Genomic DNA, 25353 nt, shown 5'->3' on the forward strand with positions numbered 1-25353 from the left:
GGTTTATGGGACTACTGCCCGTTGCGCTCCATTACAATTACTCAGCAGGCATGCATCCCGTCCCAGTAATGAAGTGGGTGTTGCAGTGGGTGGATTTGAAACTGAGCGGCCACTATTCTGTATTCTTGCTACTGGGTACAAGGGCTGAGTGGCAGAGAATAGCAGCAGCGCTGGCAGCGTGGCACGGTGACAGAAAGCGTGGTGGACCAAGCAGACCAACCACAGAAGAACCACCGGCAACAATCTGATCATCCTTCAATAGTGCGTGCTTACTTAAGTGTCAGGAGAAATTACATTTCAAAGCCCAGTAAATAAAGTTTGTATTGATTTAATCCAACATGTAATCTGTTTTGCTGTCTGACACTGATTCTGGCAATAAAAGAGAATCATGTAAGACAGCATTATAGATAATACGACCATAGATCAAATGGAGTTTGGGCAGGAGAAGGGCAATAGATCATGTTCAAGCTAGACTGCTTAGCTGTGGAATTCATAAACTACCTCCTAAATCGAGGTGGCTTTCAATTTAAGTTTTCAATTTACAGATATAGGATTTGGTGCGCGCTTGATGCAATTTCATTGTCAACTTCAGCGGGGGTTCTGTGTATTGGGAACTGTATCTCTCTCTCAATTTGTCGCTCAGCAATAAAAGAACATGAAAAATACACATATAAATAAATGAATACTGCACGTCTGAATGAATCTCTGGGATAATTTAATACCTGGCATGACAAGAAGAGTATTTTTAGAGGAACATACATATCATTTAAGCCCTACTCATGTACTGTCGATTTTCCAAACATGTCTTTCTTTTCAGTTTATGTGGTATAAAAGTTATTTAGGGGCTGTATTGTTAACGTCATTGTCTTTTCAAAAGCATTTCTTTTGTTTTATCATCAGCAAATATCATTCTGACATTGCAATTAAATCATATTTAGCACAATCATAGTATGAATGTCTATTCTAAATATAATATTGTAAGACAACACTCAAACTTAAAACAGTAGTTTCATCGCATTACTTTCAATTACAGCCTAAGATTTTAGATAAATTAATTACAATTAGTAATCTATTTTAGTTTTAGGGTCATGCTTGAATTTTTACAAAAATAAGTATTTTTTTTATTGAGTTACCACTAAAGAATACCGATTCATATACTGGTCCTCTAAAGCTTATACAGCTTTTGTGTGCTGCTGTAATTCAATTTAATAACTGTAATGACACCTAACTGAGGATGGAGATTTACTGTCTGTAGCTTCACTAGTATGAAACAGAGATTACAGCATTTATCAGTCAAAATCAGTCACTGAATTAAAAAAATGTCAATCACAGTAATATTTACTTTACAATTTATGTTATCTGACATAGTGAATAGTATAAATTGTAGATAGGACATTACCTTGGTTTTTGTCTCAGTTGTTCATTGAAGGGTTTACAAGTATGGTGTGCTAGCACCACCCTGTGGTGACAGAGATTACTACACGCTATCAGTAATCAGTACAGGTAATGCAAATTATACAAGTTGGTAGAGAAGCTCAAAACTGGAGAATGGTCTGACTTCTAAAATATTACTGAAATTTTATTTCATGTATATACTTTAAAATGTTATGAATGTTTTTGTTTCTTATGTCAATAACTTAAACGTGTTCTGTCGAGGTAGAGACGCAGCTTGTTTTATCTATTACTGCACTCTAGTGTTAAAAATAAGCATGTGCATGTTTGCCAAATAACACGGACTACACAAAGACACAAATTTTCTCACTTAACATAATGCCAAAAATGTCCCGAGAAACCCGCAAAAAAACATAATGCGGTGTGAGTAATGTGATTTTGTTTGATAAGACAAAAGGGGATGATAAGCAGACACAAAAAGACGAGGATTATCTATTAAAAACTGACTAAAATCTGCAGTATGTAGTTCTCCTACCTTGTGTGCTCCAGAGTAGTAAATCTGTGGTGCTTCCCAAACGGTGCTGACCTTTTCTCTGAGTTTCAGGTCCTTTGGAATTACGAGGCATTTGTCAATGTCCAGTTGTGGATAGATGACCTCCAGTCCACCACTTTATTGAAGAGAGATAAAAGATGAAACTCATTCTACACAGTTTTGTATTGAGGGAAAAGTGAACAGGCTCTCACCCTGAGATAAAGAGAGCCAACTTATTTTAAAAGGTTCCAATACTGCCATGAGCAAAAAAGTGTTTAAGTACAACACTGAGTCAGCAAATGAAGCTTCAGTTCAGATCCTTCTGTCTTTGCCGTGGTAATTGTATGTATGCTTTACTTATCATTGCAATTACACTTTATGATCACCACTCTCTGGTGCATTATGGGCTACTTACCGACAGAAAGAAGAATCAGGAGAGCTCAGGGTGTCTGATGTTGCTTCCACATGGTAAAACCCCAAAACACAGGCACATAACACCAGAAACGGTGCTGGCACAGCCTGCAGGACAGCAGCGTTCAGTTAGACAAGGAGTAATTATTTTCAACAGACAAATGAGTTTTGCTTGTTTTTATGTTTAAATCTGTTAGATTCAAGTATTGCTCTTTTGCCAACTGACTGAAACAGAGCTGATTACGTCCTGACAGTTGAGGTCAAAGGAGGCCTGTCAGTCTGTGGTCCACACTGACAGCTTGAGAAGAGTGTCACAGTATTTCACCTTATCATTTCTAATGAACGACATGTTCAGTAGCAGTTTAAGTTAAATATCATTCACCTGTCAAGCAGTATAGCTCATTAACGGTAAATCAAAATTGTGTTTGCCAGTGATGGATCTGTAACTGGAGTGCTTCTTACTTACTGCATTAATGTAGGCCTGCAGCTAACAATTATTTTCATTATGGACTACCTGCTGAATTACTTTGTTGATTAATTGACTAAATGTCAACATAGTGCCAGACTATAGTGAGCAAAAGATTCCTTCTTTAAAATGTTGTTTAGACTGAACAACAATTCGAAACCTAATGATGTTGCCTAATGATATATTAGGTCAAAGAAAAGCAGAGTGGCTTAAACCTGCAGTAGGCAGAATGTTTTTGGCATCATTGGGCAAAAAAATCCATAACAACCTTTCAGCATATTGTAATTCAAGTGTTCTGAGAGAAAATTAGACTTCTGCACCTCCTCATGGCTCTGTTTTCAGGCTTTAAAAAATGTAGCTCCTGAGAGATGACTTTGGCCAATCACAGGTCATTTCAGAGAGAGAGCGTTCCTATTGGCTGTTCATCAATGGAGGCAGCTGTCAATCACTCGCAAACTCCGATCAAACGTGATCAAAATATGATTAATATTCTGTTTTTCCTTGCCTCAAATGTTTATGGAAACATCTTGTAGTGTATTGTTTAGCTGTAAAATGAGAAGGTTTGCTCCGGCTGGTGGGCGGTGCTTGGTATTTCCTCAGCAGATATCAACATGGCTGCCAGGTCACAAACTTTCGCATTTTACAGCTAAACAGTACACTATAAGATGTTTCTGAAAACATTTGAGGCGAGAAATAGGCATTACAGTAACAGAATATTGATTCATATTTGATCAGCGCTGCCTAGTTTGACCGTTTCGCGAGTGATTGACAGCTGCTCAGAGACCAAGGCCTATGGAAAGGAGGCTGGGTCACCGGCCGACATTGGTCTTGGAGTATGGGGTATAACACATGCACAGTGTAACTGAAGCTGCGGTCGTGCGTTGTGATTGGCGAGTGCACGCCAGATTTTACTGCGCATGTGTTATACCCCCAAAGATATTACGCGTTGTTGACACGTGACCCAGCCTCCTTTCCATAGGCCTTGTCAGAGACGGCACGCTCTAGCTTTGCTCTGATTGTTTGTTTTCCTCCGATCTGTGAAATCTTGCAGATGCCATTAGGAGCACCGGAGGACACAGAGGCACATGATTTTTTTCAGATTACCTGTCTCATGCACTACTGTCAGCATATAGTGATCATTCTATAAAAAAAATTCAATCATATTTGCTCCAATTGACATCTGAGAGATTGAAACCAGAACTTGGGCATTTTACCTTACAAAAAATGTGAATTATAGAACCTTTATTTCACCTGCTGTGCAGTCAGTTTTGGCCTGTCAGAGCTTATTTAAACACCTGAGCCCTGCCTATACCTGTTAGACTAGGGCGACACATCACATGGTGAGTAGAATCCTATAGTTTACTTAACAACACAATTGGTCAATGTCACTGTTAATATTGCAATATGTACATGTCTGTCACGCGTTAATCCTACTTCCAACTATCTGAACTGCTGCTAATGCATTTCTATATTTAACTTAATATCAATATTTGGCAACAGCAACATTTGGCAACAATTACATCCGGGCCACAACAGAGAGATAGGCACACACCTCACTTTAGTGTCACTACTTTCAGTTAACCTATTTATTTCATGATAACTAACTTATTTATAGTTATTGCAGTGACTTAATATGAAGAAGAAAAGAAGAAAAATTCAGTTTCGTAGCACAATGGTCACATTAGCTATAGCTTGAAGTGAGCTTGCACTTGTTTTAGCTTGTTTGTATTGATGCAGTGTCAGACTTTACACGTCGACAGACGGTTTGCAATTAATGTTAATACAAAAAAAGAGAGAAGATATTAAATAAATATCACCATATATCAATAGCTGCATTAATTAGTGATATTTGTTATTACCATATCTGTCAGAGGTTGTCCACTTGTGTTTGTTGCTGCAGGTTTCTCTTCTGGTTCACGCGCAGTCGTTGCAGCATCTGCGCAGTGCACGAGCCCTCTGACACGTGAGGCTGCATAAAGTTTCATATGACACATAACTATGACACATAACTAACTCTCTTAAAAATGACCTGACGCGACTGCACACGTTGCTCCTTTTTTTTATTTAGTAAATATTATTTACACATTTTCAAGAACACATGCTACAGAATTTTTTAGATTTTTACAGCTCCTAAACAATAAAAACTTGAGAACAAAAATGCCTGATGACTAAGGAAAACGTCATCCAGGCTTTTGAACACTGAGAAAACATTCAAGTTTTTTTTCTTTACATTTACTTCTCTTTTTTTTAATAATAATAATAATAATAATAATTTAATTTTCAACCATTTCTGAACAAGGCCTCTTAAACTATGCAGTAGTGATTGTGCAGCATATACAGTATAATATATTCCTGGTGCTGCTAAAAAAGCTCCCTTTGGTTTGTGCTTCTCTGCAGCGTGAAATTAGCACCCAAACATATGGAAACGGGCTCCAGTGACAACTTCTTTGTAATTTATAATCAAATTTTTTTTAATTTTTTTTTTACCTGATGTTGTCTACATATCTAATAATGATGTTTGCTATACCATCTAATGCAATTTGATTAGAACCTGGTGCTACAAAGCAGTGCAAGTTTGTAATTTCAAAGTCAGACATTTCAGTATGCATAGTATAAAAACATTACATATGTTAAACTATGCAATAGCTTGTATCAATTGCTATGCCAAGTTTGAATCACAAGTCATCACACAAGTTTTATTTACATGTTTGAGTTACAATCTAACTTTCAATGGCCACCCTGTCTCAGCATTTTGTAATTATGCAGACTCCAAAATTGGAGATCATTAGCATAAAGCGACTTTAAAATAATGAAACAGATTTAAAATCCCTGCATTCATTTCATGGTTAATGTCACGAATTGATTGATTGATTGATTGATTGATTGATTGATTGATTATATTAGTCTGGTGTGGCCTTGATGGTCAGAGTCTTTAATTAGTTTTGTGTTTACGGCTTTAAAAGGGCATAAACCCTCCGCAGTGTTCAAACTAAAGCACACTCATCGATATCGATCACATCATCGATTGATTTACATCCCAATTATGTACATTTACGGATACACACACAACCTAGAGAGCACCATGGTAACTGAACATAGAGCAAACAAACTAGTAACCACAGTAACACTACTTTACATTCGATACCATACACTACACTGTACATTAAGGCATGAGGTGTTGTTGATGCAAAACATCAGCAGAAGACTCGTTGAAGAAATGCACTGAGGAATGAAATGCATGTCTATGAAATCTAGCAATCACACCACCAAGGTAAATCATAACAATATAGACCCTCCTGCTGTTAAACTATCATAACAAACTGTTTTTTCTGTGAAAACTGGACATTATTATTTACTAGACGGATGGTCTAATAAATTAAAGCATTCCGAATTAGGAGAAAGCTGGCTCTAAAAGAGACTAATGTCTGACCATGTGTGCCAAAAGATTTAATCAATTAAGATATTCAAAATGACAGATCTTATGTTTACTTAGCAATAGACAAAAGTTAACTACTGTTTAGACTGCTTAGAGCACCACTACTCTATATCTATATCTTACACTTTAAATAACAATGAATAAACTTCATCTATTTCGGCAAGCCCTGTTCATGCACTGTGTAATTATTAGGTCAAGAGTTAATGCAAGCAAGAAAATTGATTTTGTCACTGAATTGATTCATACCACTTAATCGTTTGAAGCTCTTTGTTGGGCTCTAAATATCTGTCTAGTCAAAAAACTGCATGGAAAAGTCTAACCAATCATATGCAGGACTAAAGCTAGCCTTTCTTTAACATATGCTGCCATCAGACTTTCTGATAACAATGGCGTGTTATATGGATGTACCATAATGTCATTTATATAAACACATGTCTACTTTACTTTGCACTGTAATCCTATTTTACTATTAATTTGAACTGCCTGTAATTTGCATGTATAGTACAGTGTATAATAGATGTAACTGGAGGTCGGCACAATGAGTATTTTCAACAACAGTTTGTAGCTGCACAGTAACTAAATGCAAGTCTGTATTCAGTGTATTACTCAGTAATACTGTACGATACTGTTCACTGCCTGCAGTGCACAAAATAAGTTATAACAGCACATTAGAGTGATGCAAGTTACTTGCAGTTCAGTCTGATATTTTGTACAATTTACAATACTACCCATCTTCACTGAGCACCAAACACAAGTAACACCGCAGTCCATCCTACAATCAAGTACAACAGTAGATGACAATCTTGAACATATACTGTGAGGTGTGCAAAACAAATCAAGAAAAATTTATCTAAACCTCTTCACAACCTTTTTTTCTTTTTAAACATTTTAAATACCATGGTCATGTATCCTCCCCAGTTCTTTTTTTTCTTCTTTAAATGTTGCAGCAGTGTGTCATGACACCATACTCTCTTTAGTGCCGTTCACGCTGCGACTGGAGGTTCTTGTGTGCGTCTCTGTGGAGAAGAGTCCAAAAAAGTGCTTGTAGGCATGAGGAAGCCTCCTGCATGTACAAGTCTCACACAGCCAACTGCAGACAGTCAGGGGGCATCCTCTGATCGACTAAGATAAATCTCTAAAGGCCAAATGACAGATGCGTCAAATACGCCATCACAGAGGGATGAACGTGTGGTCGCTTCAGCTCTGGAAATGCTGCTATTGGCTCTGAGATGCATCACGTGTTGCTTTCCAGGATGAGAGTGATCAAGCTGATGGAATCATTCAATGTAAAACTGAGGGATATGTGTGCTAACAAGCCTCATCAAGCAACACATATGGAAAATAATAGTGTTTTTGCTGGAGTTTTACAGAAAATACAGATATTTTCCTTGATTTGGGATCTCTTGTGTCTCAGGACACTGGATGCATTCATGTAAACTAAAGCCCTTTTGTGACAAGAGGCCACAAATCACAAGATCACAATACGTTAACGATGACTTTTAGCTGTGCAAGCCGCACACAAACAATTAAAAATAGAACGACTGTACACAAATAAACAGGAGTGCCAGTATTTTCCTTTATGCTTACACGATCATAATCATCATGGTCAGAGTGAATGACTTCAGTAATTGATTCCTGGCAGGCCACACTACCGTTACATCCTGTTGACGAGATCATACTGTACATATAGTTTGGTAGATTGTACAAACACTTAAGGGCAAAGTGTTATATCTCTGAGACTGAGAAGTTCTGTGTTGGATTGCTGGTTGTTGCAGCTGATAAGCAGCACTTGGTTATCAGTTCAGGTTAATTGATGATAATTCTGAGTTCTGTGCCAGCAGAGTCCTGTTTTTAAAACCTAAAACTCAGGTTGTGGAACATACAACAATCAATATGAGTTGTTATATGCCCCAATTCCACTGTGCCATTTGTCAGTGATGTTCACATAACTGAGGTTTGAGTCTCAAGTACATCAAAATCTAAATAATAATACTCACTGCTTTAACTGCCAGATTGAGCTGACTGGAGGAGGGCCGACTGCAGAGGCAAACAGAGAGACTGTGTGCCTGAATAACTGGGGCGTACCTCGCCAGCGGTGCTTTTCTTCTATTGTATCTTATACAACTCACGTCCACACTAATGTACAACTACAGAGTGGACCTGCCCCTCACTGTACCACTGGGTCAGATGACGGCGGACGAGCCAGAAGAAGGAGAGTTTGAGTTCGGGGAGGAAGGGATGTTCCAGAAGAGCCACTTGCGTTTACACTGCCGTCTCTGGTATAGGTAGTCCTCCTTGTCGCGCTCTTTGCGTGCTCTTTGGTAGTGGTCATCCTCTTTCAGATACCACACAGGCGGCCAGCGATGTTTCTCAAAGTATTCTTGGTTCTCTGCATCAGAATAAACCAATTAAGGGATTTAAAAAAGCTAGTCCATTTTCAATTGCATTGTTTTTGCATTTCAACATGGTCAGAACAATGAATTGCAGCATATAGAAACAGATCGAAGTGATATTTCCTGTACATCACAGAGGAAATCTTAGTGTATAAATTGTTAAAACTATATTTTTATTTATAAACACAGCCTTAAGTCCAATCATGCATAACAGCAAAAATAACAGCATTCATAAAGAAAAAAGGAACTTAAGAAGCTATTGTATAGGCCTACTGTAACTACTGATTATGCAACACTAGACTGGCTACACAGTGACTTTTTCTTTTTCTTTTTAAGAACCAGATGATACAAGCATCTTTTTGGATTATTGATCAAACCAGTACAGTGTAGACAGCAACCATTAATTTTCTCAGTCCCTGATTATATTATGAAAATAGCTATTTTGCTTCTTACTGAGGTGGAACGGGCCCACTGAGCCTAATCTGCTTTTACAGATTTAATTTAAATTGGCCAACTTTCCAGCCTATTAAACCTGTTTTTATTTCATGCTGTCATGCTCTAAATGGCCACACAAGACACACAAGTATGTTGCCATAGGCCTTCTGCATGTCAGGTTAGTGTTTAATATGAATGAGAGGGCATTAAAGGTTGCTAGTGTGCTACCAGATCACATGTGCGCTACCTGTAGACTTGGCCTTCATCTCTCGGGGAAACTTGCGGCAGACACTGTTGTAGTTGGTGCAGATGTGGTGAAGACACCAGCCAGTGAGCTGCTGGGCTCCGTGGAACTGTCAACATACAAACCAGCATTTGTCATTAAACCTAAATAGGCAGGACTAAAGAGCCAGGGTCAAAAAAAAATAAACTTGTATTTACACTTGACAAGAGTGGCCACTTTAGGTGACCTAAGGTTCAGATTGCCATGTTTACATCTGCTTGGGCAGACTTGGTTCTACCTTTATGTACCTTTTGTGAGAGTTTCCTCAACATCCATCAGCTTCAGCTGCAGTAATTCATTGCTGTGATTAATACTGTCAGTCTCAGCTGTTCTTTGTCAGCTGCATTGAATACATTTAAGGTGTTACTCATCAGCTGTACTCAGGATCTTCACTTATACTTTAACCTTCATACTAACATTAGCATGCTAATTTTAGCACGTTGGCATTAATATGGCATCTGAGAAAGACAATACACACATGGCTCCTCTATAAAACAGGGCCTCAAGATTAGATTAAAATAAAAATGCAGGAAACTAATCTTATTTTTGTGCTTTAGTGGTTCATATTACCAAAGAAATGTAGCAATTAATCAAATTAACATGTGGCCCCCGAGCATCTTTGCCCGGTTGGTAATCCAGCCTTGCATATAACACTGAAGAGCTAGAGCTGCAGTGAAAATACAACTGAATGATGAGATGAACTAAAGTGCTGAGCTTGACTCCTGCAGTCCTAAATGCTCACTGCCCCAAAGATCCGGGTGCCATTCATTATGCCAAATAGCTGACTTGCACTCTGAAAAACAGAGTTTCTTTGGCTCCACCTTCGAGGAGTAAAGATTATTTCAGCCTCCGGAGCAGCTCTCCCTGAGAAATGCCCTCATTAATAAGATTCCAATTTGCCAAAGCATTACATAAGAGCTTTAAGTGCCGCCCTTGTTTACTGCTGATCAACAGGTCACACTACCTGGGCCATGTCCAAGTACACCAGCACGTCTCCATCAGTGTCAGTCCCCATCATCGCTGCCTCTGTAAATACTGTTACTGTGTAGAGCTCTGAAAGAAACATAAAAGCTAGTCACTGTATGCACCACCACAATTGCTTTGTGCAACACAATCCTGTGGTTTACAGAGTAATAACAACTATACCAAATGTAGTACCTGTAAGTGCAACCAGGTGGGGGAGGCAAAGACGGTTGGCAAGAACAATAAGCTCCATTGCATCCAGGTCAGGCCGAGAACAAAACCGCCCCGTATAGAGATATTCCAGCACAGCCCTCATGCAGCTGCGAGTTGTGTTTGGAAACAGCACCTTAGAAACAGGAGCATGTGACACAGTCAGGACTTAGAGGCCCAAGGATTTTGCTGTGTTTCGCATTTAATAGACAACCGAGAAGAAATCGACTTTTCTATTTATATGATGCAATGAAAAAGAAAATGTAGTTGTTTTCAAAATAGGGATTTCAGTTCTGCTTTAGCTGCAGGAACAACAACAACAACAGCCAGCCACAAAAAAAGAAAAGTACCTGAAAGCTGATAATTGGTCAGTAGCCTACATCTAAAAATAGCTTTGAAGAGCCATATGACTTCTGATCAATTGAAATGGTAGTATCTAATTCTCAAACTACCTGCACAAATACTTCTTATTTGTGTTATTTTTCAGTAGTATTATTTTCTGTTAAGGTAGAAAAACAAACTCACCGAACTACAGTATGCCGGCGTAATTGTATTACAACAGACCTGCAATCCTATAATTAAATTATACCTTGCACGTAGACCACACAGTTCATTAATGCTCTACTTGGGTCAGTTTATGTAAAGATCTTACCTTGAATGCCACTGGAAATTATGAGCAACACAGAATAAATGTTTGATTTTGGTCTGTACTTGAGCTCTGTTGGTTTTATTTCACAGCCAAACAAACCACAGATGTAGGCTGACTCACCTCTTTGGTGCAGCTCTCCACAAAAGGCCCACCAAACATAGCTGCCATCCAGTCACAACTAGAGATGAGTAAAGGCTTGTGGGCCAGGATCGTCCCATCGTCTAGCTTGAATACTACATCTGTAATACAGAGGTGAGACACATATAACACCTTGCAGACACTCTATTTCAAGCTATTATGCTTATTTTCAGGCACATACTTGTATTTTGGGTTTCTACTAGAACATGTTTACATGCTTTAATGTCCAAAAAACAAACCAAAAAAAATCCCGAAAAGCCCTGTTTGCTCTGTTTGGTCAGCTGGCACACTGTTGTGATTGGCCAAACTCTTAGGTCTCCGCTCCAGCTCCGCTCTAGCCTAGCTTTGGTAGAGGGCGTGCCAAACTAGCCGTTATGCAAATGTGTTACTTGGTGACATCACCACGTTACGGGAGAAAACGCGGGACTTCAATCAAGGTGTTTCAGTCAATGCAGGAGCAGTGTTTCTGTGGGGGAGAGTAACTCCCTTTGGCGTGGACTTTGGGCTTTGTAATTTGCACATAAACAAAAAACTATATATCACACTAAAGTAAAGGGAAAAGGCACAAAAGCATAATAGGCCCCCTTGATTGATTTCCACTCACCAGAAAAGGTGCCTTTGGCCAAGCACTCTTTGACTCTGTTTGTGCGCCGAACATGGAAGGCTTTGGTGATTTCTTGGTTCATGAAGGCTTCATTGTTAAGTATGTTTGCCACCATCATCCGCAGGTCAAAGACCTCCAGCAGCTCGGCGATGTGTGCAATGTGCATTAGCTCTTTCTCGTTCTCGTCCAGCTGACCCGTGTACAGGTAGCGAAGCACTGCTCGGAAAGGGCCGAGCTGCATGGACTGGTCCATGTGCACTACGGTCATGGGCCTGGGGCTGTACGTGACAGGGTCATCCACCAGCTCCTCCTGGATGCTGACGAAGGCTCGGCTCCACGAAGAGAGCAATCTGCCTCGTCGGGCCCCCTCAGAGTCTTTCAAGGTCCCATCACTAGTGCAGGCCCTCAGGTTGGCCCTGTCTCCATCGTCGTTGCTTTCGCAAACGTCAAAGCTAGCAGCACGCATCAGCAGCTCTCTGCCAGAGAGAGGACCACGAGAGGGCCTCTCAGTCTCCTCGTTATGTGTGTCCATAATAAAGAGGTCATAGAACTTTGAGGAGGATGTCGACAAGTATATCTTGTGTGCAAAGATTTTCTGTCGCTCCTGCAGGACTAGGATGACGTCGGCACAGTGCGGGTCCTCCAGGAGACTGACTGGGTGCTCCTCCGTGGTGGTTGGGGGAGGAGGCACAGTGATTATAGGTGGGGGAGGTTTTGGCGGCAGGAAGGGCGCCTGAAGGAGAGGCCGCTGGACATTTCTGAGGTGAGATTTCCAAAACTGCAGGTGTCGACGTGAGATGAGCGCAGCTCGGATAGCATTGTCAAAGACGTCCTTCACCCCAAACTGAGCGACAACACTGGTTTCATAATATGGCACTCCCAACTCTTTGGCGACCTCCCGGCCTCTCTCCGGAGGAAGAATCTCGTTGGATTTAATGGGTCTGAAAAACAAGAAAATGTATCAAAGACAATTCTGGCACTAGACTCTCAAACAATGTCATTCAAATGGAAGTCCCACTACCTAGCTAAAGGCCTCCGTGCCCTGTTCACTGCCTCCAGGTCTGCATAGCGCAGGTCCAGCTGGCAGCCCACCAAGATGACAGGAGCACGGGGGCAGAAGTGCTTGATCTCAGGGTACCACATGGTCTTCACATGGTAAAGAGAGTTGGGGTTGGCGATTGAGAAGCACAGCACCACCACATCGGACCTGAAGGGAAGACGCAAATTCACTAAACTCATGAAGCACCAGCAAATACTGGTAGACTAAACATTGAGTTTTACATCATCTCACCTGCCGTATGCAAAACGCCGGTCCTTGTGATGGTCTCCAAATGTATCCCAGAGACGAAGGGACACACTGACATCATCCACCACATCTCTGGAGCGCTCTAACACCTAATGAGAGATGACACATTCAGGGATATTTCATTTCCTAGTGTGAATGAATGCTCACAGCTTAATGTGCATATGAGGCACATTTAGTGTTTTATTTGTGTATAAATTTAGTTTAGTTGAGTGACCGGAGATTTAAATCCTCAAAAACATCTTTTCACGTTTATAAAACATGCAGGTAATCTTAAAAAAAGTCACGAGCTTGCATATACTCACCTCCTGGCATACTCTGTACTGGTCAATTGCCCAGACGGTGGGCACATGTGTAGCGAGTAACTGGTACTGAGTCAGCGTGGCATTGCAGGCACGGGCGCAGATGAGGCGGGTCTTTCCGACCGCATTGTCTCCCACCACCACGCACTTGATAGTCTCAACGTTTGGCCTCTCATAGTCCATATCAGAATCTGTCAGCTGGGACCTGTCACAAAACAAAAGAAGCACAAAAAGCTGTGTCAGCACCTGAAATCCTAAACTATTGTCCCCGAACAGTACAGGAACATGGATCAATACGGATATTAGACACTTTGGCTACTCCTCATCTGCACTGCCCGTTCTGCCTGCAGAGCTATCAATGGACGGTCTCGTGACTTCCCTGTGCCCATTCACAACTTCCCTGTCCTTGCTCCTGATATGGGAATAAAATTTAAAGGGACAAGCTAACAAAAAAAAAGAGGGGTGGGGGCGATCCATGGAGTTTGCAACACGCCCAGTACTGCATAATATTATGCAACGTTTCAACATTAAATCTTAAGGAAAAAGCACATTCAGAACTGTTTAGTTTGTCTACTATGGGTTAATAAAGGCTGATACAATTCTATGCAGATATTTCTGCAAGCCTAAAATAGGATGCCTTTCCCTCTTTACAGTCCCGATATTACAATCCAAACCACCTTATACTGTAGCTTCAATCATCACAGCCCTCCTAATTCATAACAAGCACCAAAGATCTGACATCCACAAATCCACCTTCATTAAATGAAATGGAGGGGAATAGGTAAATAGACTATTTCTGTCTCGTGGAAATGGTGGCTGATGATTTAGATATCCGGACTGGTTTCCAAGGGAACTGTAGCCTCTGTGTTTCTGTGTGTCACAGCCTATATCAGATAATCTTCCATCCATTACATTCATTATGTTTTTTTTTTGTTATTCTAAAAAAACAGCAGCATATAAACATGACAAATATAACTGCTGTTGTGGGCTATCATCATGCTACTGTTGTTGCTCACATTATGACATCAAACTCTGTGTACTGTAATGTCCAAGCTTTGTCACATGATGGACCAGATCTCTCTACAAGCTCGAATACCCAGACCACCATCTGCCCCATGCATCTTCCACCTTGAAAGAGTCACTGCACTGGGAATGACAACCGTTGATCATCAGAAGAGGCGTTCATATTTAGATTATCTTACATAGTGCTAACTAACTTATGAATGAGGTCAGACTCTCCTGCATGGTGTCCCAGCCTGGATCCCCAAGCACCTAAAGAAATAACTGGCCACCTCCCTAAAAAAAAGCATCACTTTTGCTCACCTACACTAAAATGTCTGATTCTCTAGCATGACAATCAGAAAACTGTATTTATTATAGCAGAATTTCACATTTTGATGTGTATACAAAACCTTAGAGATTACTTTTACGGGTTACTATGATTTTTTTTCTTTTTTTTGCAGCCATTCATAAAATCAGCCTTTCATTGACTGCACAATCTGCATCCCCATAGGCCAGGTCTCACCTCCATTTAGGTATATATATATATATATATAAAACACAGTGACCTTAGGCTGGGCCTGTCTGTGTGTCATTATAGAGATATACACCGCCTCTAATATTGCTCATTCATTTGCCCTTTCCGGTAACAGTCTACACTGCGCAAATCCCGAATTAATTCATCCCTTCTTTTTTTATTATAAGGCTAAAATAAGCCACACAGACTATATCCTCCCATGTCAATCCGCATTAAATAAGCGTGCAGCCTCACTTCTCATCCACAACAAAAGATGATGAAATAGTGCAAATATCCTACCAGAAGGACCGAACAGTCCCAGCACCACCACCATCACCGAGACACTAGTCATGAGGCTCTGCTGCATTACACCTTATGTAACACGCCGTCACTGACTCTTGAGCCTGTTTATCTGGCTCATCGCAACACAGGAAAAAAAAAAAAAAAAATGCGATAAGGAAACAAACCAGTTTGATGAATCCATCGCAGGAAACATGTCACATGTTATTATTATTATTACCTACCGCAACATAAGGAAGTGCTGCTGCATCGATGAACGAGATGGAAAGCTGCAGGGCTCCATCGGATGCCTCTTGCACCTGACGGCAGCTCGTGTTTAACTTCATTTTCGAGGCGAGAGGTTGAACCAAAGAAGAGACCGCAGATGTTTAAGGAAAACACGTCTCTCTCCCCCCCACCACCCCCACCAAGGATCAGCGCGATAAATCCGATCGCATTGCCAAAAATACGCAGCAGGCTGATCTGGAGCCTGTCGGTGCGATGCAGAGCTGCAGCAGCTCTGACCGTCATGGAACTACCTCCACTTTACTCTAAAGGCCTCCGCAGCTAATAATAGGCAGGCAGGCAGGCAGGGAGAAAAAAAACAAAAAAACACCCATTCATTACAAAACATTGATCCACTTTAAAGTCGCATAAATCCCTATTCCACAGCTCCTATATAAAGCAGCCTGGATGGATGGACTGATGTCAAGTCCAGCACATGTTTTTGTTTTGTTCCCTTTAAAAATTACTTTACACAGTTTACAGTATTTTTAATAAAATACATTACACACCTCTCATGCATTCAGGTTGGGTTAAAGCTGCAGTGGGTAGAAATGGAGCAAATATTATTAAAAAAAAGTTATTTTTATAAAATGTGCACTATATCCTAACAGTAGTGCATGAGACAGGTAATCAGAAAAAAAAATCATGTGCCTCTGTGTCCTCCAGTGCTCCTAATGACATCTGCAAGATTTCACAGACCGGAGGAAAACAACCAATCATAGCCAAGCAGGAGTCTTGCCATCTCTGAGCAGCTGTCAATCACTCCTGAACTAGGCAGCACTGATCAAATATGAATCAATATTCTGTTACTGTAATGCTTATTTCTCACCTCAAATGTTTTCGGAAACATCTTGTAGTGTACGGTTTAGCTGTAAAATGAAAAAGTTTGTGAACAAGCCCCCAGGATGAGCGCTGGTCGTTGATGCCAATTTCCATAGTGGCCAAATGATGGTACTACAACTTCCGTCACGTGATGCCATTGGGCCCAAAAATACTTTTTTCCATAGACTTACATTGGGAAAGAGATGTCTGTAATTAAGTGGATCATTTATTTTTAGGTGAATCAACTTCCAGGTACAAATACTCTAATAGCCCTTATTTAAATCATTAGGTCCTAAAAGTTGTAAAATGCACTAATAGCTGAATCCAGAGTTATTTTCCTTCCTCCGTCCATGTGAATGAGATCCAGACCGAAAAAAAGGAAAAAAAGAAAAATAGGCACTACAGTAACAGAATATTGATTCATATTTGATCAGTGCTGCCTAGTTTGACCGTTTGGTTGGAGTTTGTGAGTGATTGACAGCTGCCTCTGTTGAATGACAGCCAATAGGAATGCTCTCTCTCTGAAATGACCTGTGATTGGCAAAGTCTCCTGTCACGGGCTGGATTTTTTTAAAGCCTGAAAACAGAGCCATGAGGAGGTGCAGAAGTCTAGTTTTAACACTTGAATTACAATATGCTGAAAGGTTATTATGGATTTTTTGCCCAATGATGCCAAAAACATTCTGCCTACTGAAGCTTTAAAACAATGTGTGCACAGTGCTGCACACGTGATATCCAGGGACGGGTCTACTAAATTTTCAGTTGGAACAGCTAGTGATGAACATAGTGTTTGTGTTACAGATACATAACACAAATCCAATAAAAAGGAGTCAGATGGCTGGCAAACCATTAATAAAACTGTTTGATTGGATCCACTCGTGATTGTATAATTTAAGAGGGCCGTAAAAAGAAAAATGCATGAGTCATGGTGGCTGTTGAGCTTTATATAAATGATGGGCTGAGCTACTAAATTAACTCCTTTGGGTCTTTTAGACATGTGCATTTATGACTCTGCATGAGTTCCTCTTGGAGCAAACTAAATAAATGTGAAATGAAATAGAAAACTTGATTCATAATCAGAAATTTGCATGTATAAATGTGCATATAGATAATGGAAAGCTGTTTGATGCCCTTTTTTTTAGCTCTTTTACTCAGTTTAGTGCTGCACTTTCACAAAGCTGGGGGACTTGTGACAAATTAGACAAATAGTATATCGTACTTTTTAAAAGGAATGGTAGAAATTGAAGTAGAGGCCGAGATATGTTGACTTCTAACTCCTACAGGTCACGCTCCAGAAATAATCAGTCCTACACTTCCCATGATGCAACCAGTAGCACCTCTTTGTTAGATCCTTCCTATCTGGTCAATGCTTTCAGACTCCATGTCCTCAGTTTGTAATGATGACATCATCATCGCTTTAATGCAGCATTTGATCTACTGCAGTAATTTTATTATATATTCAAATATTACATGAGACTTGAATGTTCTTTTTGATCCTTAAATGTTGTTTCTTGCATTTTACTGAAATGTCATACCTCTATTTTTTGTTAATTCAGACTGATTCAATCACTATGAATTACAATTTTTGTGATAATAAACTTGTTCTCAATGCTAAAAAGTCAAGAGTCAAGGCCACATTACAATTATTGAACAGGTTACTACTCGGTGTACATTCACATTTATCATGGTTATCACACATTAGCCATTAGCCAAGATGGTTATTAGTACAGTGTTAATGATTAGGAGAATGGCTTATTTCTTGCCTTTAACAGTGTTGACACAAGTAGCAATGGCTCTTATATGCAGTCAGTTTAGTTATTGTTTAGCACTTTAGGGCAATGCAAGGTGTGATAACTCAACCTCAGGGTGCAAAGCAGAGAAATGACTTGCCATGGTTGGTCTGTGATGAATAAAAGGCTACTCACCACTCGTAGGTACTGACAGCCATGGTGCACAGAGGGTTGGAGGTTATTTCCAGTTTGATTCAGTATTTCTTCAGTCTTCACAGCTGATTTGGTGTAGAGAAGGCTTTAAATTCACAAAAAAATCTAATTCTTAAGAGTTGGTTTATCTTTTACCTCCGTCACTCTGTGTTGCTCTGAACTACGTCATTCACGTTACACAGTCTAACAATGCAATCCTGTGTTTGCACATCTTAACTCTGTCCCAGGACCCAGAGGATCAAATTACAGTTGACCTTTATACTGTACTTGCAAACACATTAATGCCAAAGCTGAACTGAATTTATAGTGGAAGAAATGCTTCAACTTGTAAAGCAGATTCACAGGAGAATCATTCAAATGCTTTTACAGATTTATGTTTATGTTTATTTGTTTCACACATATAAAAAGACAATAAAATACAATGCACACAAAAGGAATGTAACATACGTGTGAGGGTGTGGTAGAAACCTATAATGGCTTATATAAAAAAACACAGTCAAAGCACATGCATTAGGTAAAAATACTATCATGAAAAAATCACCAGTACATTTAAATATTATTATAAAAATACACAGTGTAAAGGGCAGGAGTAAAGTTCAAACAAAACAAAAAAAATACAAAGAAGCAGAGGTAATTGCCATATTTACAGTTTCTAAGAGTGATTATTTTTTCCCAAATCAAATATTTTTGTCAGCAGATCATTTCTGCTCAGGGGAACAGAGGAATCCATTCAGATGAAGATTATCATCCTGTCTGTTTAGTAACTATGGAATTGAGAGTTGTTAACCAAACAATATCTAAAACAATGAGGTAAATCTGCATCCTTATATCTCGCCTTAAAGACAAATGTACAGGTTTGAAGAATGTTGATGTCTTCATTTTTATCCATATGTAAAGCCAGTTTTACTGTAATGTTCAGTCTGCCCCACCAGATGAGGCTGACAGTCTAAATTTCCTCCAATCCTCTCTTAAACACTGAGCCACAACATGAGCAGATATAAAAACAGAGCAAAGGGTGGAACAATTTCCTTCAAAATAAGAATAAATGGAAACTGAAATAATGCATTGTAATGCGACACATATTACATAATGATATAATAACATGTTGCATTTGTGTTGTAAGTGAGGGTCTTCTACTGACTTTAAAGGAGTCAGTAAATAGAAAAAAAAGAAGAAAAAGCTATGATATGTGGAAGATATAAGATGCTTGTATGAGGGGAACATGAATATGGACCAAAATATGAAACACAAGTACTCAGAAGTAAAGCATAATATATAATGATGAAAGATGAGAGATAAATGCAACCCTGAATTTGTCAGTATGTGGACAGAGAGGAGAACATAACATTTGGTATTTCCCTGTTACTCGCGTTCTTAGTATTCAAGTTTTTTTTATGTTTTGGTCATTCAGCCACATAAGATTGTTTGCATGTTTGTATTGTTTATACAGAGCGGCAGGCTGCTTTTGCCGACTGCAAAATCAATTTAACATTGACTAAGTTCTCTTGTAAATGCAGCATTGTTACACATTCATAACTGCCTGCAGTATTTTACACAAAAAAATGAAGATTATCTTATACATAATAGTCTTGTCTTACTTGGCACATACTTAGCATCTCTTTGGAACTAATGAGCAAAGTAAAAGCAGAGTCCTGCACAAAAAGGCTTGTGGAAGTGTACTGATTTGCCATACTTAACTTAGAATTGTGCAATAGCAGAAGTGAGGATTACATGTTCAACCATTATTGACAGCAGCTGTAAAGTGAACTCTGTGCCAGAGTCCAGACAGGTCGGGGGCTCTTGAACCGTTCAGATAGCCGGTCGATCGTCACTGACAGTGGGTGTCTGTTCCTTTCCCATGGCTGCTGCTGAACCAGACTCCAAACCTTCCTTCTCTCTGGACTCCTACCATGTCTCCGAGGAGCTTGGCTTCGTCCTCCCTGATCCTCTGGTAGGTGGATGGATTAGTTTCCTTCTCTTTTACAGTTTTTACCTTATACACAAGCAGTCATAATGTAATATCTGAATGTCAGGGAACCTTTATTATTTAACGGAACTTGAATGTAACTAATCTGTTCACAGTTTAGCAGTGAAAACTGCTGAACTCTTGACTGGTGGTATTGATTGAGACCAATGGACTGAGGGAAGTTGAAATGTGGCATTGTTCCTGTTTGCTTTGTTTAAATTAACGTTATTCTTACAGCAGCATGTGTTTGTCCAAGGGTCACTGTGGCCCTGTAGCAACATAAAACAATGATATGCAAATGTAGGTAGGAATTTTACAATTCCAAAAATTAAAATGCCATCACACAGCTGTGCACTGCTCTGTTTCATTTCCATTTGTCATGGGGATCAACACTTTGTTATGATGCTCCAACTTGACTTTCAAAGGAAGAGCTTCCACCTTACTACCAGCCATGGATGGATATTGCCCTGCGAGTCCCAGAGCTTGTGCACTCTCACGAGTTGCGCCTCCACATTAACAAGGTATAAGTGGGGACAGTATGCTGAAAAGGTCAATTCACTTTGTTCACTATGGAGCCATGATTTTGTGTTGCTACCCCGTCTGTCCAGATGCCACTGCTGAGCAGCCACCTTCTGCAGAAACACCGGGAGTTACAGCTGGCCCACCTGGCCCTCAGCATGATGACCATGGGCTACACCTGGCAGGAGGGAGAGAACGACACAGTGGAGGTATCTCTTTCTTTTTGTGACTTTTCCCTAGAGATGCACTGATCTGATTTTTTCAGTCCCGATACCGATAGCAATACCTGGGCTTTGGGTATCGGCCGATACCGAGTACTGATCTGATACCAGTGTTTAGTTAATAAATGCATGCCTCACTGTGTGGAGGTGACTGGGATCATTCTTTTATGTGTAAGGCAACGTCAGGCTTGACTTAAACATTGCTTTCTTAACTTTGTAAAACAAAAGGTAACAAATAAATATATAGATATACATTTACTGGATTGCTATTTGTTATTAAAATAATAAATCAAACTGGTAAATGGTAAAAATTCTTCAAAATTACAATTCCAGTATATAATGTCTATTGTATATAAACATAGAATTGAATTGAATAGATCGGCCCCATTGTCACAGATACCCGATCCAGCTATTTGAGTCAGTATCGGCCCGATATCCGATCCGGTATTGGTATCGGTGCATCCCTACTTTTCCCTTCCCGATATCTCCCTGCCTGTTATCAGTTGCTCTGCACTCTACAATTCATATGAATGACTTTCCATCTTCAATAATCTTCCTCTCTAAGATGCTGCCACATAACCTGGCGGTCCCGTACTGGGAGGTATCACAGCGCTTGGGACTTCCTCCGATTCTCACCCATTCAGATGCAGTATTGGCTAACTGGAGGAAGAAGGATCCAGAGGGGTACGGACATGTTATCTTCTTCTGCATTTAGTTGAACAAGTGTCAGGTATAAATCTGCTCTCTCTTTCTCTCTCTTTCATGTTCATCTTTATGTCTCCTGTGCCAGGCCTTTTGACATGGAGTAAGTACATTTTCACTGTTAATTCGGCTCCTCTACACATAATGTACCGTGATATTATTATGTATGCAAAGGTTATTGTTTTGCAGGAACCTGGAGCTGCTGTTCAGCCTCCCAGGTGGAGACAGTGTGAAAGGTTTCTTTTTGGTTACTCTGCTGGTGGAGCTGGCAGCAGTCCCGGCACTGAGGGTGAATATATGTACAATGTACTTGTGAGAAAAAAACAGGCCTTGAGTTGTTGTTTGAAAACTATTAAAGTCAAACGAGAATGAAATTGAGTAAATTTCAGACAAAGCAACAATGTGTTGCAGAACATCCCCGTTGTGATCAATGGAGTCAGGCGTGGAGACACTGAGACTGTGGCCAGAGCCCTGGAGGACATCAGCCAGTCTATACAAGACATGATAGATGCACTCAAACTGATGCAAGGTAATCACTCTAACTTAACTTAAAAGTATGAATGATCCCCTATCGACAAGTATGTTTTGATTAATGTGATTTTTTCTTAAGTGTACGTGGAGCCTTCGGTCTTCTATGGCATTATGAGGATCTACTTGTCTGGGTACAGAAATCTCTCTTTGTTCTCATTTCACTGATTCATTTGTAAAGTGAAACATGTTTTTGAAATGTGTGTTTGTGTCCATGTATAGGTGGAAAGACAACCCCTGTATGCCAAATGGGCTGGTTTATGAAGGGGTCCAGGCAGAGCCCATGGAGTATTCAGGTGGCAGTGCAGCACAGAGCTGCCTGCTGCACTGCTTTGATGAACTCCTGGGAGTCAAACATGAAGCAAAAAGTGGTAAGGCGGCTGTTTTTCCATTGATTGATTAGTGCCAGAGTGGTTTATGAAAGACTCATTGTGATGAAACTTCCCCTTATAGGTGCCTTTCTAACCCGCATGAGGAACTACATGCTGCCTGCACACAAGCAGCTGATCCAGGACATCTCGCTGCAGCCCTCCCTAAAGAGTTTTGTCAAGCAGCAGCAGCAGGCCAGCGAGCGGCTAAACCAAGCCTATCAGCACTGCGTCACCAAACTGGTTGCTTTGCGCAGCTATCACATCAACGTGGTCAGCCGCTTCATCACTGTGCCCGCCGCCCGCGCCCGGCAACTTCGAAACCAGAGCCAGGTGTTGGAGGCGGAGGTGATCAGCAGAGCGCCTGCAGCGTTAGAAGAGAGGGGCACGGGCGGCTCTGGCATCATGACCTTCCTTAAGACTGTCAGGGACCAAACTAAAGACGCCTTGCTGCCTGACAAGCAAATAAATAAAGGCCCACAGCTAATGTGAGCTGAGATACACAGCAGGGTGCCGACTGCATCACATAAAACAGACCGTAAATCAGCTCTGATTACTTACAGTAACACTATTTTATATGCCATTAAAAGGATGCCTTGTGGCAGAGTGAGAGTAAGAAGCCTCCGTCGCTCGTCTTACATGTAGCTTTGTTGTGTCTGCAAACAAACCTCAGCTCAATATACATGAGTGATACCCATCATTCATGTCCAAACCATAATTCAAGCCATTGCTGTTACTTTCCATTAAATTCAACCACTAATTCCTCCTTTAATCTGAACTGGAACGCAAAAAAATGCATCAGACATCTGCTCCAGACCCACGTATCTTGAGGACATTTGGACATTAGACAGCTGAAGTCATCGCTAAACCCCCTTATTATTTGGGATTTTTTGAGATTCAGTTCAAGCACAGTTTAGAAAATAACAAAGGCGGTTTGTCTTCTGTTGCTTTGAAAATGAGGCAGCGGTTACCTTTTCTGTGTAATGACCCCACTAAGGTTACTGGTACTGGTTTAAAAGTAAGAACAATAATTGAGAGAGGCTGTCAAAAAAAACTAAATACTGCAATACCTGGTGAAACCATTGCAGGGCACTAAAGGGTAGCATTATAGTTCACACCAAAAGAAGATTTCACAGGGTCTGCCTTTAAAAAGCTAAAACAGTGGGCAATACCTGAGTGCACCACTGTTGGTGCACTCAGGTATTGGCCACTGTTTTAGCTTTTTAAAGCATGCACGCCACTGATTTCGCCTCGTTACAAACAAAACGGACCTGATGAAATAATGTATTCATTATTAATAACAGTCATTTGAAGAGGTGTGGAATCTGCACCAGCCTGACACGCTAAAGTATCGACAGGCTGGAACCTGACCTTTTCCTTTCAGAAAATAATCAGCCTTTGTTGCGAATTTTTACTCTGCAGCGCGTCCTCACAAAGGGGTTGTCATGTCAAAGCACAATGCACAATGCAGCGCCGAGATGCATCACTTATCAGAGTGGTTACCTCAGCACTCCTGCCGCCCTCCTCCAGCCCACATCCAGCCCTCACATGCCCCGCTATACTTCCTGGACCATGAGTGAGTGTGGAAAACCCAGAGAGCAATGAAGGGATGGATTGTGCCATGAATGGCTCACGCTGTGTAATCTTCACCTTCCCTGGCTCGTCTTCACCGGTGTTTCATTACAATAACAGCCTTGTAAGATCAGATAAGGCGGACGATGTGGCAATTAGACGTGACAATTCCCCCCAAACCTGAGCGATCTACTTTATCTTGCCCTCTTTCTTTTCACACGCTGGTTAGCAGAGAAAACAATTACATATGCAGTATGGCAAGATTTTATTGTGAGAAATATATCTCTTTGAGAGTGCATGACATGTTTTAAGCCATTTCATTCTGATTGATGTGTAGCAAATGTGTTAAAAAGTGAAGTCATTGGGTTGGTTCGTCATTCATGCTCTCATTCACCTCAAACCCTTCGCTCAGACACGTTTCACAACCTGAGAAACTGTCTGTAGGAAGGTGAGGAGGTGAAAGGTGAACAGAAAGGGATGGAGAGAGTTGGGTGGTTAAGAGGACAAATAGTGATTTCACATGTCACAGAGATCTGATTAGAGCCTTCTTCCACAGCCAAAGCAAATAATCCTCTTCCTTATTGCCTGACTGAGGAGGACTCCCTGACAACCCGCCGGTAAACACAGGCCATCTCTAAGGATGTCTTCATTGTGTAGTCGGGGCTGGGCCTTTACAGCCGCTGAAGTTACACCTCGCATCACAACAGTGGCTGGTTTCAGTTTAGGACATGACACACACGTGTGCATGCACGAACCTGCTTGTTTTGTACTGACAATGCTGTGAGATATATTGCAGAATAAAAGTGGGTAAGGTGTCAGCTTTTAACATTAGATACAGTAGCAATGTTTTGGCTTAAAGGTACTAAATTCGATATCCAGAGCAGTGTTAGCACTCTTAGCACTATTATCTATGTGCCGCACGGCTCGCCGTGGCCATGTTGAGAGCCGTCTAGAGGCAATGGAAAAGCTCCCAATCTCATATTTAGCACATTTAAGGATACAGTGTGTAGGATTTGGCGACATCTAGTGGTGTGATTGCAGATTGCAACCTACTGAGTACCCCTCTGCTTACTCCTCCCTTTCCAAGACTGCAGTAGCGTGAGCCAGCAAGTGCA

At 40.6% G+C, this 25353-nt stretch overlaps 3 protein-coding genes across 5 annotated transcripts in view; 1 reads left to right on the top strand and 2 right to left on the bottom strand.

Moving 5' to 3' along the window:
* pebp4 (phosphatidylethanolamine binding protein 4) overlaps positions 1 to 4801 on the bottom strand; it is a 52871-nt gene extending 48070 nt beyond the window's left edge. The window contains exons 1-3 of the mRNA XM_074638476.1: positions 4661 to 4801; positions 2340 to 2443; positions 1928 to 2060 (exon numbers count right to left, since the gene is read on the bottom strand). Of these exons, the coding sequence (XP_074494577.1) occupies positions 1928 to 2060; positions 2340 to 2443; positions 4661 to 4795 (372 nt within the window). The 5' untranslated portion in view covers positions 4796 to 4801. The remainder of the gene's footprint in view (positions 1 to 1927; positions 2061 to 2339; positions 2444 to 4660) is intronic.
* A 44-nt stretch (positions 4802 to 4845) lies between these two features.
* Positions 4846 to 18511, bottom strand: rhobtb2a (Rho related BTB domain containing 2a). Of its 3 annotated transcripts, none has more exons than XM_074638473.1 (10): positions 18345 to 18511; positions 13521 to 13722; positions 13204 to 13307; positions 12934 to 13119; positions 11913 to 12853; positions 11291 to 11409; positions 10507 to 10657; positions 10313 to 10401; positions 9313 to 9418; positions 4846 to 8626 (listed from the first exon to the last, which is right to left on the bottom strand). In XM_074638473.1, the coding sequence occupies exons 1-10, from the start codon at positions 18365 to 18367 to the stop codon at positions 8421 to 8423; spliced, it is 2127 nt and encodes a 708-aa protein (XP_074494574.1). In that variant the 5' UTR covers positions 18368 to 18511; the 3' UTR covers positions 4846 to 8420. The 3 variants fall into 3 exon arrangements, with proteins under 3 accessions (XP_074494574.1, XP_074494573.1, XP_074494576.1); XM_074638472.1 differs by lacking the exon at positions 18345 to 18511 and adding an exon at positions 15558 to 15867; XM_074638475.1 differs by lacking the exon at positions 18345 to 18511 and adding an exon at positions 15334 to 15474.
* Positions 18512 to 20139: 1628 nt separating this feature from the next.
* Positions 20140 to 23285, top strand: ido1 (indoleamine 2,3-dioxygenase 1). The gene is made up of 10 exons (XM_074638477.1): positions 20140 to 20313; positions 20754 to 20849; positions 20937 to 21056; positions 21634 to 21752; positions 21859 to 21873; positions 21960 to 22059; positions 22182 to 22299; positions 22381 to 22432; positions 22521 to 22669; positions 22752 to 23285. The coding sequence occupies exons 1-10, from the start codon at positions 20221 to 20223 to the stop codon at positions 23156 to 23158; spliced, it is 1269 nt and encodes a 422-aa protein (XP_074494578.1). The 5' UTR covers positions 20140 to 20220; the 3' UTR covers positions 23159 to 23285.
* Positions 23286 to 25353: the final 2068 nt, after the last annotated feature.

This window comes from Sebastes fasciatus, chromosome 6 (genome assembly GCF_043250625.1).
Source record: "Sebastes fasciatus isolate fSebFas1 chromosome 6, fSebFas1.pri, whole genome shotgun sequence".
Lineage (NCBI taxonomy): Eukaryota > Metazoa > Chordata > Actinopteri > Perciformes > Sebastidae > Sebastes > Sebastes fasciatus.

What these genes read in the sequence shown, in the direction of transcription:
- rhobtb2a (XM_074638472.1), bottom strand. Translation starts at nt 15,616, where the DNA reads ATGGAGCCCTGCAGCTTTCCATCTCGTTCATCGATGCAGCAGCACTTC. An exon ending in GGCCAAAGGCACCTTTTCTG is followed by an intron (nt 11,410 to 11,912) that starts GTGAGTGGAAAT and finishes TCTGTATTACAG; the next exon opens with ATGTAGTATTCAAGCTAGAC. An exon ending in TGGAGAGCTGCACCAAAGAG is followed by an intron (nt 10,658 to 11,290) that starts GTGAGTCAGCCT and finishes CCTGTTTCTAAG; the next exon opens with GTGCTGTTTCCAAACACAAC.
- ido1 (XM_074638477.1), top strand. Translation starts at nt 20,221, where the DNA reads ATGGCTGCTGCTGAACCAGACTCCAAACCTTCCTTCTCTCTGGACTCC. An exon ending in GAGAGAACGACACAGTGGAG is followed by an intron (nt 21,057 to 21,633) that starts GTATCTCTTTCT and finishes TTCCTCTCTAAG; the next exon opens with ATGCTGCCACATAACCTGGC. An exon ending in TGCACTCAAACTGATGCAAG is followed by an intron (nt 22,300 to 22,380) that starts GTAATCACTCTA and finishes TTTTTTCTTAAG; the next exon opens with TGTACGTGGAGCCTTCGGTC.